At 41.6% G+C, this 20011-nt stretch overlaps 1 protein-coding gene across 1 annotated transcript in view; it reads right to left on the minus strand.

Moving 5' to 3' along the window:
- SUGCT (succinyl-CoA:glutarate-CoA transferase) overlaps positions 1-20011 on the minus strand; it is a 643685-nt gene that overhangs the window by 380010 nt on the left and 243664 nt on the right. Inside the window, exon 11 of the mRNA XM_021078652.1 lies at positions 9982-10079. Coding sequence (XP_020934311.1) covers positions 9982-10079 — 98 coding nt within the window. The remainder of the gene's footprint in view (positions 1-9981; positions 10080-20011) is intronic.

Consider the following 20011-nt stretch of genomic DNA (forward strand, 5'->3'; position numbering starts at 1 on the left):
CAGGCTTATTCTAGACACAAAATCTATAGTTAGAGTAAAGGGAAATAAGCGACTATCCTGTGAGTACTGTGGAAAAGCCACTGATAGTCAGGAGATTCCAATTTGAGCCTCACCAGTGAGCTGTGTGATACTGGGGAAAACCTGTTAAACTAGAACCAAGGCAGGTCCAGTCTGGCACTGGAAGCAGTGATCAGCTTTGCCAAAACTACTGTGGCCTGTCCAGGTGAATATGGCCAGGAGCAGCTGGTCACTAGGGAATGTTCCAGGATGCTGGACAGCTGGTGGAAATCAAGACTCAGCAGGGGTGTCAGCTGTCAGCCCTGGATGAGAGGTGGAGTCAGCTCTCACTAGAAACATCAGTTGATGTTAGATCAAAGGCCCAAGGAAGGCCTATGCTGGAAAGTCGAAGCTAAGGAGAGATAAGGCAAAGTAGGTACAGAACGGAACGCACCCTGAGCCAAAGGTGGGCAGGAAATTGGGCAGGGCAGGAATAAGTCTGGGAGTCTGAGGAGCTGAGTATCAGGAGACTAAGTCAAACTCCAGGTTCTCTATCCAATTCAAAAGTCAAGAGCAAAAGAAGGTCAGCCAGCAACGTCTGGAGAGCTGTGCCTACTCCCTCCCAAAAGGAAGGCTTTTTGAGTTGGCTTTGTGGAATCTCACACCAGATTTCAAGGGGTCTCTGGCTGTGGTGCTGCTAAACTCTAAGTGCTTACACTTGGGAAGGGGTTATATTCAATGATATCCAAAGTTCTGTCCAGCTCCCCAAGTGTTTAGGACTCTAACATTCTATAAATCTAAAAATATACATTAAGTTTCAATGGAGAAACGAGGGTATTAAATGTTTTATCCAGGGAAAGAGAGTTTATTGGACTCCTTCCCACCGCCATCCCCCCCGCCCCCTGCACATACTTATAAATATCCCACCACTACCACCTAATTCTTTCTACTAAAAGGCAGTGTGGAATGGTTTATAGCCTTCCTGGAAAAAAAAGGGGGGGAGGAGAGAAGGAGTGGGATGACATTCCATTCCATCCTGACTCACTTAAAGACATCATTTGATTCTCAGTCACAAAGAATTCTCTTAACAGGGTGGAAAGCGCCCTGGTCACGGGGAGCTTGTTTGCAGTCGCAGTGGTTCCCTTTGCATTCTGTTAAGCCAAAAGATGCATTCCAGGGCTGTGTTCTTTCATCCTTTTTCCCTCCAGGCTGATTTTATAGTAACAACGCATAGCTACTTCCATCTATCTCCAAACAACCAACAGTCAGAAAATGCACCACATAAAATATAGACATTTTACAAGGGATCATCCATTAGGTGATAATGGCAGAGCTGCCGTGGATGCCTAAGAAAACAAATGTGACCCTCACCAAACATCAGATCCCCGCAGGGGATGCCAGATACACCGACGAGGACATGATCCAAGGCCTTATGAAAAGGGGAAGGTACGATAAACTAAATACGTAGGCTGAGGACATGTAGATAAATCACGGGACATGCAGCCTCAGAAGATACGGAGAGAAGTCAGAAAAAACCCAAAGGCAGCCAGAAGAGATTCTGAAACGTGAAGAGCATTTTAGACCAACGAAAAGTTTCCACGGGAGAAAACAATCCATCGTTTCTCTATGTATATTAAAAACACATAGATATGAGCGAGTTGGTGGTTGCCGGGTTGAGCGAGAGGAGGAATTAATCAGGGTTCGAAGAGACTTCCACAGCCCCCCAGCCCCGGCAGAAGGTTCCCAGGAAGGGAACCTTATCTCTGGGCCCCTGACTGCCCTCGGCCCTTCCTCTGCTCTTCGCCGGCCTCCGGCCTCGCAGCCGGAGCTTTGCTGATGTCTCCCCGCCCCGTTATAACCTAGTCTGGGGAAAGGGCCTGGGAAATTTTACCTAATCCAAGGAATCAGATTCCATGCTTTAACTCCCCCAGTGCTGTCTGAAGTTTACGAGTGGACAAACTTTTAGGCTCCCCAAATGTATAACTGCAGAATTTCTGAAATCAGCCAACTATGCATAAGGAAGGGTTCTATTCCTTCCAGCCCTGTCCTCTAAGCAAACCACTCAGTCAATGAAGCCTTCCGGAAAAGAGGACAAACCCAAGCAGGAAGATGATACATAATATCCATTTATTATTTCACTGTAAAAGAGCTCAAGTTGTGAAAGACAGGATAAGGACAGCAAGATGGGACACAGAAGGCAGGCAGGGGCCAGAGAGAGGGCTGGCAGAGACGAAGTAGGAGGGCGTTTTATTTTCTACTAACAATTAAAACTAAGGACGTTATAGATGCTCTTTAAGAGAAAAGTAGAGCCAACAGCTTTCAGGAAGGCGAATGATAATACCCTTTAAAGCCTTTGGAAAAGCTTCACCGTAAGAATGACATGGGAGAAGTCATGGATGGAATTTACCTGAGTTCAAAGGCCCTGACTGAAGCTTCTCACAGAGACTATTAACACGCAGCATCGCAACTTGGGAACACGCTAAAGGGTTTCATTCTTTGTGAGGGTACAACCACGACTGCATGGAATAACTTAGGTGGAGTGCTCACAAGTTCCGAGTTCACTGCCTACACTGAGAAACAGTGCTTCTTGAAAGGCAGCACAATGTGAGCTGTTGAAGTCCACTTTGGTTTCAACAACAACAACAACAACAACAAAACAAGCACTGTTAATTGTCTCTATGAAAAGCACTGTACAAAGTTAACTGTATTCCTGAGTCTTGTGCGCTATTTTCGATTTCTTTAAAAAGTTGAACACAGATCATTTATTAGCGGCAACAAGGTCATACAGGCCAACTAGAATGCCCTGCTTTATTTTTGCTAGAATGAGATCAAATCAGTACAACACCACTAGTCACACTAATCAGGATTTGACTGGCAGTTAAATAGAATTCTATTAAATAAAACTGCAGAAGGCAACTCCTATGGTAATTAACAGCTTGAGAGAGAAAAACTGCGCAGAAACATGGTATCCATGAATAAAGAAAACGACAGAGGAGAACTTTAATGGCAAAAAATTGGGGAAGCGTAGTTTATGATTCTTGAGGATTGAGATCCTCCTAAAACACACTGAGCACTGCCGTATGCTGAGGGCTGTCTGGAGGCTTTCATGCTTGTTCTGTTCTTCACTTCTCACCATGAAGCACCAGATGATCTATGTACCATAGATATGAAACCCTGAGGCTCGGAGCTGTCAGAGGGTGTGCTCAGGTCGCCAGAGTCTCTGGTCTCAAATTCAGGCCTCTGGACATTCTGTGATCACAATACCGGCCTCCCGGATTAGTTTAGAAAACGTTCTCACTTTTGTCTACCACTGCTCTCTTTTTATTTTGACCTAACATTGGGTCTTTGCCCCTTGGCCTGTTTGCCAAATATGGATGGCTCTGCCCCACACTGGTCCACACATTTGCTAACTGAAAGCACACCTAGTGTCAAGAACCCAAAAAGGCACTAGAGATAAAAATCAAAAAAGTCACACAGCCTTGGCGTTCCCGCCGTGGCACACTGGGTAAAGACTCCGACTGCAGTGGCCCGGGTTTGTGAGAAGGTACGGGTTCGATCCCAGGCCTGGCACAAAGGGTTAAAGGATCTGGCATTGCCACAGCGGCAGTGTAGGTCACAGCTACAGCTCAGATTCAATCTCTGGCCCAGGCGGGAACTTCCATAGGCCATTAAAAAAACAAACAAAACAAACAAACACAAACAAAAACATAGTCTCTTACGACATGTCAATGTAAGGTCATCAGTCACGACAAACGTGTCGCTCTGTTGGGTTGCGGGTGGTGGGGAGGCTGGGGAGGGGAAGGGAGTAGAGGGTACAGGGCAAATCTCTGAACCTTCCTCTCCATTTGCTAGGAACCTAAAACTGCTCTACAAAATTGTCCCTAAAAACAAAAAGCTAATCTCTGCCTTCAGAAACTCACTGTCTTGTCAGGGAGGGCACGTGACGACAGCTGAGCACAATAGACACTTTGATGCAGCAGCGTGGCGGGGGACGGGGGCATGTAAAACAGACGAATGAGCCAGGAAAAGCTCCCAAACGTATGCTCATTGTAAAGACTGGTAGCAGCCAGGGACGAAAAAGGGCCGTCATTCTAGTGAAAACCAATGAGTCTGTAGAGACACAGTGGATTCAAAGACCAGGGCAAACCGTAAGGAGTTGCAGGGAGGAGATCGAACTACACGTGTTAAGAGTTGAAATTTTATCCCCACAGCTATGGAGACTCCCTGAAAGACCGAGGCAGGGAAGCAGAGTGACCAAATTTGCTTGATGGAACCAAGATGTCAGTTTTTAAAAGTTAAGTTATATTTGGGCACAACCCCTCCATCAACAGCCGCAAATGCATCAGGTTCAACTTGCCAATGTTTTGAATGAGTCTATTAAAAATAACTTGACACCAAATTTAAAGAGATGAAGTTCTTTAAATTCTGAATTCAATTCAACAAGAATCTGTTTAGCACCTTTGTCTGTTTAGAAGTTCCCATCGTGGCTCAGTGGTTAATGAACCCAACTAGCATCCATGAGGATGCGGGTTCAATCCCTGGCCTCGCTCAGTGGGTTAAGGATCTGGCGTTGCCGTGAACTGCGGTGTAGGTCGAAGATATGGCTCAGATCCCACATTGCTGTGGCTCTGGCGTAGGCCAGCGGCTGCAGCTCTGATTGGACTCCTAGCCTGGGAATCTCCACATGCCACTAGCGTGACCCTAAAAGACAAAAAGGCCCTGAACTAGGGCATTTAATTTCACTTTAAATTTTAATATAGTAAACTCTGAAAATAACTAGATATCAAATACATACCAGAAACTTAAGAAAAATCAGATCATTCAAAACCAAAAGCAATTATTTATTTGACTAAAGGATTTGCCACAGTACTTTAAAAGGTATATAATGGAAAAAATAAAAATTATTTTTTAAAAAAAGGTAAATTTGTCTTACACTGTATAGTTTTATTTACGACAACTTAGTGTAACCAACTTTTTAGGAATGCCTTAGCGAGGACTGTACTGATATACGGTTCCTTAACGTGTAGCATTTTTCAAAAAGCAATTTAACAGCTGTCAGCGGTTTCTCTCCAAGTTACTTTTTTCCTTCTCCTATAATTTATTTTTTTCTCTGTATAAAACTATACTCAATTTTATATTTTCTCCTTTGAACTGTCTTTTTTTCCCTTCACCTGCCTAATTCAATGTGTCCTTTAAGACTCATCTCAGGTGGCACTGCCTACAGGAAGCCTTCCCTGATTTGCCCAGATTGAGGCAGGTGCCCCTTCTCTGGGCTCCCAGCACCCAGTGCACATGGGTGGCACTTCACACATTCTATTTAATCCATTGCTTTACCTTTTAATTTTCCTGCTTGGACCAGGAGCTGGTCTCATTTTCATCTCTGTATCTGTAGGACGAAGGCTCACAGTCAGTGGCCACCAATGTCCATGAAGACAGGAAGAGAGAGGAATCAACCGCATTTCTATCTTCCCCATTATTTCTCCGTCCCTCCATCGTCTTCCGGCGACGCCTCCCCAGCTGCCAGGACGTCACCTTCATCACTTTCTTCCTCGTGTCAATACACACCATCATCTTCAGTCTCTCCAGGGAGTCCTAACTGCTGGTCCCCTGGGTGAGTAGCCCAGGTTGAGGAGTTTTTTGTCCTTAGAATTGCGAAGAATGGTTGAGCTGTAACAGACCCCGATTCATCTCGATGATATCTCTTGCTCTGTGGTTTAGCTGGGGATTTCTAATGTGCTTTAGCTGTGCCTCGTTTTTGGTCCTAGCAGCTGGGTAAACAGACTCTCCGCAACACCCTGGATAAAATGGCACGCTCGAGGGGAAAGTCTTCCACCTTTAAAAAGCCGTGCTCACGGCCATGGTTGGGGAATAGCCACACCTGAGAGCACTTGAGGGGACCTGTGTGTGTGCTGGCTGTGGAAACAGCTGATGACAAAAACATGCAGCTGCCTTCCTGAACGAGACTGACTGCTCTCAGAAAACAGCATCAAACCGAATGCAGCAAGAGTAACAGAAAAGTGAGGCAAGCGACATTTCTGGTAGGCACTTTCAAAAGATGCCACGGATTCTGGAGGAGAAGGCAAAGAATCACCCAATTCTGCAACATTTAGATGAACGACGGCCATGGCCAGGGAAGTTACTGTGGAATACTATCCGGGAAATTGATCAAAAATTACACAGAAAAAAGACTTTGGAAGGAAGGTTTTGAAACACAAGAGTAAACCTTTAGGTGTATTTTGGAGAGCAGACTTTGTAAAAATCCCTAAATACCTCTCTTTTCACTTTGGGATATCAAGTCGGATGAAAGTGGTGAGAGGCCTGGGTTTTTTTTTAATAAACACTATAGAATCTATCATTCCTAGAGATTTTTTTAAAGCGGTCTGCAGTCAAATTCACTCTCACAAATTCCTCTGAATTCTTCATATTTAAATATTTTCTAAAATAAAAATATAAGCCAAGGAAAGTGTCTTTGAGCATTAAAGGCAACTTTTATGATATAATGTTTAAAAGCAAACAACACGAAAAAATATGGTATAGTCACATGGCAAATGTAGCTCCTGGTACTAAAAATATGATTTTCTATAGGAGTGATTGGAAAACCACACACTCCAAAAAATTGCAGCATATGGATTGTAACGTGCTCAAAAAAAGACAAAAAGACGATAAATTATTAACAGACACAGCCTGTAACTGCAAAGCAAAATTTACAAAAAAAATTAGATGAAAAATACGGACAACTAACTTCTTAGGCATACCAAAATAAATATTTTTATGGAAGAGGTCTAGAAGAAAAGCCTTCTAGAAAAGCCTACAGGAGTTACTCGAAGTCCAGGAGGGCAGACTTTTGTGCTTTTTTTGTTTGTTTGTTTGTTTGGTCTTTTGCCTTTTCTAGGGCCACTTCCCGCGGCACATGGAGGTTCCCAGGCTAGGGGTCTAATCGGAGCTGTAGCCGCCAGCCTACATCAGAGCCACAGCAACGCCGGATCCTTAACCCACTGAGCAAGGCCAGGGATTGAACCTGCCACCTCATGGTTCCTAGTCGGATTCGGTAACCACCGCGCCACGACGGGAACTCCCTGTGTTTGTTTGTTTTTAATGTCATTTTCCTAGTGCTCAAAACAGTCACTGGCGCAAGGTAAGTAGTCAGAACTACTTGTTAAATAGATGGTAAGACAATGAACAAATGAGAAGCATATGCCGTTGAAACTCTTGAGTCGCTCAAGTCTCTTCAGTTTTGCCGGCTCTAAGTTGCTGGCAAACTTTGAATCCCACCAGGTAGAGTGTTCCCTTGAAGACCTCTCTTCAGGGTGAAGGTGGTCAGAGGTACAAGCTTCCAGGTACAAGATAAATAAGGCCCAAGTGGGGAACTCACAGCATGGCGACTACAGTTAACAAAACTAGATTGCATCTTTGACAGTTGCTAAGAGAGTAGGTCTTAAGAGTTCTCATCACAAGGGAAAGTTAAAAAAAGACTTGTAACAGTGAGGTGATGGGTATTAACTTATGAGAATCGTTTCACAGCACATACACATATCAAATCGTTCTCCTGTACAACTTAAACGAATACATTATATGTCAATTATATATATCTCAACAAAACGCTAAGAAAAAAGACCTGTCTTCAAACTAGATAGAAATTAAAGTTGCTGATAAGCAAACTCATTTTATGACCGAAATTTCCTCTGTTTCATAAGTTTAAGAAGCTTCATTATCATAAAGTCTCTTAGATCCGTGACAGCATGATTTTCCGGCCACCTACTACCCCCCATTCTCTCTCTCTAGACCCACCTCCCTATTTTATTTCTTTATACTGAGAAAAAGGGGGAAGGGAAGCTCATGCCAGACTGCGGAAGGCCATGATGTCAGACTAAAAAGACCAGATTTAGTCCTGTAATTAATACAGAGCCACTACTATGTTGAATATTGGAACATAGTATCACATCATGAAAATGGTACACTCTACAACGCTCACAAGCCCAAGCGCTTAACATTACCAGTGAATCCAGAGACATTTGTTCAGAAAAACAGACGCTAAGGTTAAGAGGGGGGCTGAATCAACACCCTAATCCTCCTTGGTCACCACAGTTTGATCCTCCATGGAGGAGAAGAGACTTGAGCTGGAAGAGCCGGAAGAACCAGCTCCCACAAGACAACACCAAAACATGTCCACACCCCAGCACAGAAGAGCAGGGACCCCGGCCTCTGAGCAACCAAGGCCCCCTCTGTGGCCTGTGTTTCAACAGCAGGAGCAGGATGATGGGCCCTCCCCTAACAAGTTGCCTGTCTTAAGACTACCCCCTCGTCTCTTCTGTACAAATTTGACTCCTTAAGTCTAAATAAAGACATGGTAAAGAACCTTTTGGATTCCCAAACGCTGAAACCCCCACTTCTGGGTGTGTAAGGGTGGAAAGAAGATGTCAGGTGACCTAATTCACCCCAAAGAGACAAGCCACAGATTAAACCGTTACAGACGCTGCCAAACGCCTGTCCACAGCAGAGTTCTCTACCAGAACTCGACAAGGAACACAAGTGTCAGGACACAGGACCCCGTAACTTTGTGTCCTTGCTGGCCACTCAGGAACAGGACGACGCTTGCATCTGCCTAGGTTTTGTGTTTCTCTTGGGTCCACGCTTCCCACAGCATGGATGCGATTTATTTAGACGATCAAAGAGCTTTTGATAAGGTTCTCACAAGTGCCCATTATTGAAACTTGGTAGCCGTAGTGTGAAAGGAAAAAGTCCTATCAATGAATTAAATGAATTAGAAACTGCTTGAGAGGCAAAGAGGCAAACAGTGGAAATAAATGGCCAATTCTCATGTGGAGAGAGGTTAATGACCGAGGGCTCTCTGGCTTTGCCGTAAAACCGAGTTTTATTTAACTAACGACCAAGAGAGGGGAGCCTGATTCTCATTCTGTCTCATCTGCGCATCATTCCCACACACAGAGGTCCTGTTGACTGGAGGAGATGCAGGCAAGCAGAGAGGAAGTGCTTAAAATCCAGGAAAGAGCAGGTAGATAATGAATGGTGGCTCATGCAGAAATCCCCAAGTATGAAGGGAACGGAAAGAAATGAACCATGAGCAGAATTTTATTTTCTAAGCAGTTTGATAGGAATATACTACATGGAAACACAAGGGCATTTTGTCAAAAGACAAAATATGGTATTTGAACAAAAGGCCCTAATTTCTTGGTATGAGGAAAGGAAACCTTCCATCCTGAAGGACAACGCATGTGACCATTTAGATGCGCAAAAACTACAAAGCCTGTCGCTACAGACTGTTTAGATGTAAATAAAGGTGAAACTGAGAGGAAAAAGAAAGAATCACTATTTTTCCTGAGGCGAACTTGAAAAACTGGTACAGGTTTTAGCAAAAGCTTAACCAGACATGAATGGAATCATGTGGACATCAAATACTCTAAATTAATTAGTTGATTGTTAATCGTTCAAACTTTATGACCCACGACTCGATCTACCATTTATAAAGCATCACCACGACAAACGACACAGGAGTGATCAGAAAAACCAACCAACTCCTGACGGAACCGCCCTGCGTCTCGGCTTCCTCATCTGTAAAACAGGATGAACAGAACTGCCCTCACAGGGTGACCGGAGGGTTAGATGAGCCCCGGCCCGGGGAGCATTTAATCCAGTAAGTGTAAAGCATGATGTTTAACCATGGCTGTTGTCAGGGTTTGTGACAGACTAACCCGACACTGACGTGCCCCAGAGACCGGCCTGATCCAAGGTAACCAGGAATTTCTTATTCACAGCATTGCGATCATTCGGTGGTTAACAGGACAGGTAAACTTCTTTCAAATGCTTTCGAAGATGAACATAGATTAAAAATATATTTCTGCTAAGCAATTTTGCGAAATGAAAGCTAAGTTAAACTAAATAAGCCAAAAAGAACACCACAAAATACCAAATAAATGCTAATGGCAGATTAATTCTTAAGTGTGCGCATGGTAGAGCCACACTTACCGTGTTGAAAGAATTTTAATAAGCTCTTTTCTATTCTGTACTCGAAGGTGGTTGGTTCTGTACTTGGCATCGCCAATCAGTTCAGGCAAATTCAAGATCTAAAAGGGAAAAATAATTGTACAGCGTTATTCACAGGGTTGGGTACCTGCCTGTGGGTATGAGCCTTCTGGGCCTACTCCTCCACTCCCAAGACCCTTCCTTGCTGGGGCTTAGACTTCTTAACCAAGGGATCTGCGGAGGAAGGATCAGGCAATTAGGGTGGGTCATGCTGCTGGCTGGGTCTGCCATTTATAAGACATTTTTCTACATTTAAGCATGTGTCTACATATAGGAACAGAGAAAAAGAGGTATCAGACCCCCATAATATCTTGTACCCATTTATGAGAAACTAGGACAAGAGTTATCAGATTCCCACAGAAAATCCCATCTAAAGGAAATAGGGATAGAGGCACAAAATTGGTAAAACGGACCTAATTCTAAAAATCAATATCTCAAAGTGCATGTCTGCACTTACATGGGGCCCATAATCAACATCTATCTCATAGGGACATTCACTTATTTGTTCCACATGTAAATAAAATAATCTCATCTGTCCCAAGAGTCCCAGCCAGGATGGTGAACAAGGTGCTAAAACAAGGGAAAGCAGACGCACTTGCCCCGAAAGCTCGCCATTAAAACAACGTCAAATTAAAGGATATTCTTCCTATAGAAGTGTCACTATTTTTCTTTACTATGACTCCCTGAAGGAATAGCAAACAGAAATGCTTTTATATACTTCCTCTTTTGCTCCTCCTCAATAAAGAGAAAATCCATCTTGCAGGTCCCGGTGGACCTCCTGCAATTTTAACGAGACCGTAATGAAAGTGCCGCGTGGATTTGGAATGGAAAAGACGTTTTAAAAGGAACGTGTGGAGGCAGTGTTTGGCAGTTGTGTTGGAAAGCCAGAAGGAGCATGTATGGGCTAGGGGCAGGCCATGTGGCCCACGGAAAGCTTCAGTACCTCTGTTAATGCATTTGCTTTAAATATAAACACTTAATGGTTTCATTTGTTTCCCACAGTTTAAATGAAATCAATCCATTAATCATCCTACAAAGAGAGACAAGGAAAGAAGATCCCCTGAGGTAAAGAGAGCATCCCAGTGCTATCATTTCTCTTTCACATGTTTCACTTCTTCATTTCCCTTAGGAATAATGAAGACAGCATTACTCGCCTGGATTTTTAAAAGCGACACCACATACACTGCCCTTTCTAAAAACCTCCCTGTCACCACACCTCATCCCAGATTTGGCCTCCAGGCTCATCCAGGAATTAAAATCCACCCTCCCTCCCTAAGCGTGAATAATTCATTTCAAGAAAAGGCAGGTGCCTTCACGGGATCACAAGTTAAATTTGTAAATGTGGCCTCCCCCAAGTATCCACTCAGTGTTTGTACTCAGTGGTGACCGAGATGAACTCCTGTGTCCTTCTCTGCATCCGACTCACTGGCCCTCCTTCCGCTGTGCAAGTTGCGATTAAACAGTGGGTCAGAGTAATTCTCCTTCTGTCTCCAGCTGTGCCAGCAAAGAGCGCACAGAAACTCAAAGTGTTTCTAGAGAGACTGTTTCAAGTGCTGAGATCATGACCATGCTTTGGGAGCTAGAGAAAGAGTGCTGCTTGGGACAAAATGAAACAATCCAAGTCAAAGTCCTTGACATACGAAGCATTAGATAAATGTGAACTATTCCAAGAAGGTACGGTTTCCCCCCAAAGAAATAAAAAAACAAGTGTTTGTTTAAAAAGCAATAATGAAAGATGGGAAAGAGACGGAAGGGGAAGGAAGGGCATCTACCTCAGCTTCACTTAAGGACGTTTGCACTGGACACAGAATTCGAGGCTGACAGTTCTTTCCGTCCAGCCCTTTAAACACACTGCCCCACTTCCCACTGGGTTCTGTAGTTTCTGACAAGAAATGTGCAGTCCGTTGAGTCTCTGTTCCCCTAAAGGTAATCTGTCATTTTTCTCTGGGTGCTTTCAAATTTTTTTTCTTGGTCTTTAGTTTTCGGCAGTAACATTTTCATGTGCTTGGACGTGGATTTACTTGGATTTATCTTATGTGGGGTCTGCTGAAATCATTAAATCTGTAGATTTTTTTCTTTTACCAAATTCGTAGAGTTTCCAGCCATTATTTTTTCAAAGACGTCAAGTCTATACTCTCTCTCCTCTCCTTCTGGGACCACGATGTTGTACATACTAGACTTTCCTGACCCACGGGTCCCTGAATATACGACCTTTCCTCCGATACGGGGAGGAGACTATCTTTTTCCGCTCGTTGTTCAGACTGAGTAATTTCTATTTCTCTGTCTTCAAGTTCCTTGACTACTTCCTCTGACACCTCCATTGTGCTACCGAGCTCATTCAGCGAGATGTTTGTTCCTGTATTTGGTGGCTTATATTTTTCAGTTTTAAATGTCCACTTGGTTCTTCCTCCTATCTTCTACGTTGCTGGACATTTTTACTTTTTTGTTTATTTCAACAGTGTCTGCAAAGCTTGTTGGAGTAATTTATAATGATTGTTTTCATGACTTAATTCCCACATCTGTGTCTTCTTGGATTGGCATTTACTAATTGTCTTTTCTCATGCAAGTTCTGGTTCTTCATATGCTGAGTAATTTGGGGCAGTATCCTGGACATTTTGAATGTTATGCTATGAGCCTCTGGGTCTTGTTTAAATGCCAACGGTAGTTTTGTTGTTATTGTTTTTAGCAAGCAGTTCAGCTGGGGTCCAGGCCACAAATCCCAACCCATTTTCTGTGTGCTTTGGTTCTACTGTTAGTTCAGTTTCAAAGCCTTTTGCAGTGCTTTTTGAATCAGCCCCACCTGTGCCCCAACTAATGGTCTGGCTGCAACCTGGGCAGTCATCTATTTCTTAACACAGTTCTCAACATCTCTGGTGCCCTGGTTAGGGTCAGATCAAGGCATGTGCAGTGCAGGGGTGAGCACAGGATTTCACAAACCACTTCAAGGATCGCTTTCCGAAGCTCTTCCCTCTCTGTAACCTCTTTCCACTTCCCTGGAACTCGCCTCTCCTTACTCCAGTCCCGACATACTTCCAGGGCCAATCCGTGGGAGGACAGAGGAAAAATCCACAAGGATCAGCCCTCTCTTTTGGGATCACAGCTCAGTGATGAAGAAGAAAGGCGCCCTTCCTGAGTTTTGGCTTCTACTCTTCTTTTGCTGCCTCTGCAGGACTGTTTGGAGGCTGGGGCATACAAAAGTGAGAAGAGGGGGAGACGGAGGATGTGCACACCCTCCCTCTGCCATTTCACGCCCTTCACACCAGGAATGAAAGCCATTTGCTGCAGCTCAGCTCTGTTCCCTGGTGCCCACCTCCAAGTTTCAGGCTCTACTGTGTTCAGATAAAGGAATAATTAGAGGAAAAAACTGGTCACCTTACTGCCAGTTTAGAGATACTTCAGATTCTGGTGTTTCCCCCCAGTTCTCGAACTACTCTTACTTCTCAGAGTCCTATTACAGATGTCCCATTTGTTCTGTACAGGCTTTATCACTGTGTGCAATGGAAGAGACAGGGAGAAGGGTGCTTATTCCCTTTTATTGAGAACCAGAAACTCCATACCTAATTGTTACAAAGACCAGCTCTCAAGTTCATACTGTGAGCCAGGACTATACTGTTTTACTTATAATCTAACTCTTACAAAACCCCAAAAGTTATATATTAGCAGAGTTATGTATCATCATCTTCTTCTTACCATGAGGACACAGATGCTCAGCAAAGATTAAGTTCCTTGCCAGAGATCCCCTGACTGGGTTCAAGACTCACAGAATGCTCTAGAATTACAGTGTCCTCAGACCACCTGCTCCACAATCAACTGTAGTACCTATTAAACTTGCAGTTTCCTATGTCCCACCTCACATGCTAAGTCAAGTCTTTGAGAGAGGGGCTCAAGGAGATTTCCTATGCTGTGTGCAAGTTGAGAACCAATGTATACTGCCTCCAATAAAGGAAACTTTCAGTCTATATGACTTTTAAAAGGATGTCAGTGTATTTCAAATAGGAATACCCATTAGTGTTGGCATCAATCAGCTTAAAATAGCTTACATATGCTCATATTCCCTATTCTTCCGCATCATGTTAAGGGACATAAAATAGAATTTGTTAGCACCCAAGGTTCACTTTATATGCAGGAAGATTTTCTGAACACCAAGCCTTGAACCCAAGACTCCTACTCCCACTCTAGTCCCTGACAATGAGAGTTTCCTAAAAGGACCCCCTCCCGAGAATGATTAGTTAACCGGTATATTCTATTTTGGAAGAAGTTGGGGCATAAGTAAATTCTATCCATTTGTTGAAAACAACACTGCTTCATTTCTCCCCAGGAAGTAGAGCTGCCCTGTCTTTCACAATGGACCTTACTTGGCAAAGGAACAATTTTGATAGGCTTAGCAAAACCTCATGAATAGATCAACCCGAATAAAAGTACTTGGGAGAAACTCATTCACTATACATGGGAGGAGGGAGAACCTTACATCAAATAAGCAAACAGATTTTTTTTTCCCCTTAAGAGAAAAGGTATTTAGGACAAGTTTACATGTAAGGATATATTTTGAAGGGGAAAGCCAATCAGATTGTGAGTTTGCTCAAGATGCTTGGTTAATGTTGTAGATAACGTTAAAATCCCGTACACATAAAACTCCTCTTCTGAGGATCTCAAAGAGCTTTATAGACGTTGCCTTGGTGGCTCATAACAGGGATTATCATTTCTAACTCACATATGGGGAAACAAGGTCAAGTGTGCCATTCTCCAAGGCCCTCTGCTAGTCTCCTTTTTAGAAAATGTGTCATAACACACCATAACAATAAGTCATATTTTAGTACTAAAACTTATGGCAAATATTCTACTTTGAAATAAAAATCTTTTTCAAAAAAATGTTCCTATGGATATTCATGAGGAAGTTCAAAAGTTTCAAAGTGATCAGCAGTAATAAATCAAAAATAAAAAGAATTCAGTACAGTTATTTTCAACAGTGAAGAATACGCCAACTAGTCATTTCTACCCTTCCCCACCCTGATTCTGGAGAAAGAAAACTCCAAAACATATGGCCCAGGAAGCAAGTCTGTACTCATTTAGAGCAATGCACTGCCTTTTACGTCTCTGCAGCTCGAGTCGCAAATGATTTCACAGGCAACAGCTTCCGTATGTTTCATATTTTTAACATTGACCGTTCGTAATAAAGATGCTTTGATCCTAGATCAAATGTTTGAACCGATTTTCTCTACACTACTCAGAGTCACCATTACAAAAGTTCCCCTCTTTCCCACCTCAGATGCTCCAGTCCTTCCTGCAACTGGAACTATCCTCATCTGTCACCTTCTCTGCAGTACTTCCCCCCCCTTTGCTGTGGTTTTTAGCTGTGCTCGTTAACCTCTCATACGAAAGAGGCACAGCAATAAATAATTTTTGTACATTATAAGTGCACTGCAATAAATAAGGTTTCTCTAAGGGAGTCACAGGCATCTTTAATAAAACTGAAAGCTCATGGTAGTAATGGTTAGTTTAAAAAAAAAAACTTTCCCAGTCAGTAAAAAATCCTCAACAGGTAAGGCCCTCCCTTACACGTAAGAAAAATAAAAACTTATATACGGTTATTAACTAGATTATATTCCCAGGATTTGAACTCTAAAAAGTGAACTGAAACCCTAAAACGTTAGATAAAAACAAAAGACCAGAGTCTAGATGAATAGTGAAAACATAATTTTTTTAAAAAGTCTAAGCAATGCTAAAAATTGAGAATATCTTCAATATACAATTACTTTAAGAGTTCCTGTTGTGGCGCAGCAGAAACAAATCTGACTAGTATCCATGAGGACGCGGGTTCGATCCCTGGCCTCACTCAATGGGTCAGGGATCCGGCATTACCATGAGCTGTGGTGTAGGTCACAGATGCAGCTTGGATCTGGCATTGCTGTGGCTGTGGTGTAGGCCAGCAGTTGTAATTCATATTCGACCCCTAACCTGGGAACCTCCATATGCTGTGAGTGTGGCCCTAAAAAAAGTTTAAAAAAATAAAAAACTTTGAGTCCAAGACTTTTATTTAAGGCCTTGTTCAGAAACAACTTTTTCCTTTTTTTTTTGGTTACCCCTGTGGCATGCGGAAGTTCCCAGGGCAGGGATCAAACCTGCACCGCTGCTCCACCATCTGGAGCCCACAAGCAGTACCAGTGCCAGATCCTTAACCCACCTAGCCACCAGGGAACTCTGGGAGTAACATTTTTAATATAACAATTGCTAAAAACTTAAAACATGAATCTGGCAGAATGGTACTCATGAAACAAAGACTAATTTGAAGAAAAAATTAAATTTTCTGTGGTAAATAAATAAATTTGGCAATAGAGTAACAATATTTGGACCTATGTGGATCCCATGGGATTTTAAAAAGAAAAAGAAAGAAAAAAAAGAAATCCTGGTGTTAAAAATCACTTTTTCCTTCCATATCTTGCTGTTGTAAATAACACTGCAATGAACCAGGAGTGCATATCTCTTTTTCACGAGCTTTTATAGAGCTCTATCTCCAGTCCACCCTCCCCCTTCTGAGGCTGGTGGGTGGGGCTGCAAGTCCCAAGGCTCTAATCTCTTGGTCGTCCTGGTGCCTATATCCCATCCTAGAGCTACCTAGGGGCCTCCCCAAGCCGCCTCGTAGGATAAACTCAGGTACCACTGAAAAGAGCCTGTTACGAATAACAAAAGACAATCCATCACTCAGGAAATTTCAATGGTCTCAGAGACTTTGTGTACGGAATTGGGGACAAAGACTAACTATATTTTTTTTTTGTATTTGACCACAGTTTAGAAACTTCATGGAAGTAGAAGAGAAAAGAAAAACACGCCGCTCTCCTACCACCAAAGAGAGTTTGTACTGGCATGATGGAGTACTTACAGGCTTTTACATGAATTTTGAGCACCATATTTATATTAGCATTGCAAACATTTTATGCTGATATTTACGTCGATAAATCTCATCACTGTTGCTTTATGAATGTCACTCATCTTAATGCTATTTCTTCAGAGAGATTTTCCCCGACAACCCACTCACTACTTTAACACAGTAGCCTATTTTAATTCTCTTTGTGGCACTCACCATGGGACACTTTGGAGTTTATTTCTTTGTCTAGTGTTGCTCTCCTGTTGAGCATCTTTCCGTGTATCTGTTCACCATCTGCATGTCTTCTCTGAAAAACTGTCCATTCAGAACTTCCGCCCGTTTTAATTGGATTGCTGGTCTTTTGCTATTAGGTTGTATGAATTCTTTACATATTTTGGATATTAACCCCTCAGCAGATATATGATTTACAAATATTTTTCCCATTCAGTGGGTTATCTTTTCATTTCGTTAATGATTTCCTTTGCTGTGCAGAATCTTTTTACTTTGATGTAGTCCCACTTATTTATGCTTGTCTTGCCTTTGCCTTTGCTGTCAGATCCAATAAATCACTGCCAAGACCTGTGTCAAAGAGCTCACTACCCATGTTTCTTCTAAGGGTTTTATGGCTTCAGGTCTTAAGTTCAAGTCTTAAGTCTATTTTGAGTTAATTCTTGTGTATCACATAAGACAGTGGTCCAGTTTAATTCATTTAGAACATATAGATGTTCAATTTTCCCAAAACTATTTATGGAAGAAACTGCTCCATCCCCATTGTATTCTTAACTGCATTGTTGTAAATTAACTGACCACATATGAATGGATTTATGTTCACCTCTATCTTGTGTTCCATTGATCTATGTTTCTGTTTTTATGCTAATACCATACTGTTTTGATTACTATAGTTATGTAATATAGTTTGAAACCAGAGCATATGATGCATTCTCCATGTTATTCTATCTCAAGATTACTTTAGATATTTAGGGTCTTTTGTGGTTCTATACAAATTTTAGGATTGTTCCATTTCTGTGAAAAATACCATTGGAATTTTGATAAGGATTGCAATTAATCTATAGACAGCTTTTGACAGTACTGATGTTTTAACAGTATTGACTTTTCCAATCCCTGAGGACATCCATCTTTCCATTTATTAGTGTTTTCTTGAATTTCTTTCATTAATGTGCCTTACAGTTTCAGTGTATAGGCCTTTCACCCTCTTGGTTAAATTTATTCCTAGGTATTTTATTCCTTTAGATGCATTTGTGAGATTGTTTTCTTCACTTCTCTTTTCTGATAGTTTGCTATTATTATATAGAAACACAGCAGACTTTTGTAGGTTGACTTTTGTATCCTGCAACTTTACTGAATTCACTTATTGTTCCACAATTTTTTGATGGAGTCTTAAGAATTTTCTAAATATAAAATCATGTAATCTTCAAGTAGAGACAACTTTACTTCTTCCTTTCCAATTCTGACATCTTTTCTTTTTTACTTGCGTGACTGCTTTAGCTAGGACTTCTAGTACTATGTTGAATAACTTTAGGGAGAGTAAGCGTCCTTATATTTTACCACAAATGCTTGTTTGTTCTAATCTTACAGGAAAAGCTTTCAACCTTTTGCCACATGTTAGCTGTAAGCTTGCCATTATAGCCTTTATTATGATGAGAGATATTCCTCCTGTTTCTAATTTAAGAGTTTTTAAATTATGATTATTAAATTTTACCAAATGCTTTTTTCCGTCTACTGAGCTGATCATGATTCTTTTCTTTCATTTGAATAATGTGATGTGTACCACACTGACTTATTTGTGTGTACTGAACCATCCTTGCCTCCCAGAGATAAACCTCATTTGATCATGGTGTATGATCCTTTTAATGTATTGTAGAATTTGGTTTGCTGATATTTTGTTGAGGATTTTTGCCTCTGTGTTCATTAGGGACATATTGGTCAGAGTTTTCTTTTCTTGTGGTATTCTTGTTGGTTTTGGCATCAAGGTAGCACTGGCCTCGTAAAATGAATTTGGAAGTGTTCCCTCCTTTTCTATTCTTTGGAAGGGTTTGAGAAGGATTGGCACTAATTCTTCTTTGAATGTTTGATAGAATTTACCAGTCTGGTCCTGTAGTTTTGTTTGTTGGGAAGTTTTGGATTACAGACTTAATCCCCTTACTAGCAATCAGTCTGTTCGGATTTTCTACTTCTTCATAATTCAATCTTGGAAGGTTGTACATTTCTAGGAATTTATTTCTTCTAGATGGTCCAGTTTTTTGGCATATGATTTTCCATAATAGTCCTTTATGATCCTTTCTGTGGTAACAATTATGACCTATCCTCTCATTTTTTATTTTATTTTTTTGCGCCAAGCTAATGATTTGTCAATTTTGTCCATCTTCTAAAGAACCAGTTCTTGGTTTCACTGATCTTTTCTATTGTCTTCTTAGCCTCTATTTCATTTATTTCTGCTCCGATCTTTGCTTTTCCTTCCTTCGACTAACTTTGGGCTTTGTTCTTAAAGATCTAGTTCCTTGAGGTGTAAATTTAGGTTGTTTATTTGAGATATTTCTTGTTTCCTGACGTAGTCATTTAGCACCATGAACATCCCTCTTAGAATGGATTTTCCTGCATCCCATAAGCTTTGATATGCTGCATTTCCATTTTCATTTGTTTTAAGATTTTTTTTTTGATTTCTTCATCAATCCAGTGTTTTTTATATAGTAGCATATTGCTTAATCTCCACATATTTGTGATTTTCCAGTTTTGTTCTAACACTTGGTTTCTAGTTTCATACCACTGTGGTCAGAAAAGATGCTTAATATGATTTTAATATTCTTAAATTTATTAAGACTTGTTTTGTGGCTTAACATATAATTTATCCTGGAGTATGGTCCATGTGCACTTGAGAAAGAATGTGTATTCTGTTGTTTTTAGATGGACTGTTCTGTGTATATCTGTTTAGTCCATCTGGTCTAATTTAAAACCAATATTTCTTATTGATTTTTTGACTGGATGATCAATTCATTCATACAAACAGGGTAGTAAAGTCCCCTACTATTACTGTATTGCTGTCTAGTTCTCCCTTTAGGTCTTAATATTTGCTTTATATATTTAGGTGCTCCT

This window comes from Sus scrofa, chromosome 18, assembly GCF_000003025.6.
Source record: "Sus scrofa isolate TJ Tabasco breed Duroc chromosome 18, Sscrofa11.1, whole genome shotgun sequence".
Classification (NCBI taxonomy): Eukaryota; Metazoa; Chordata; class Mammalia; order Artiodactyla; family Suidae; genus Sus; species Sus scrofa.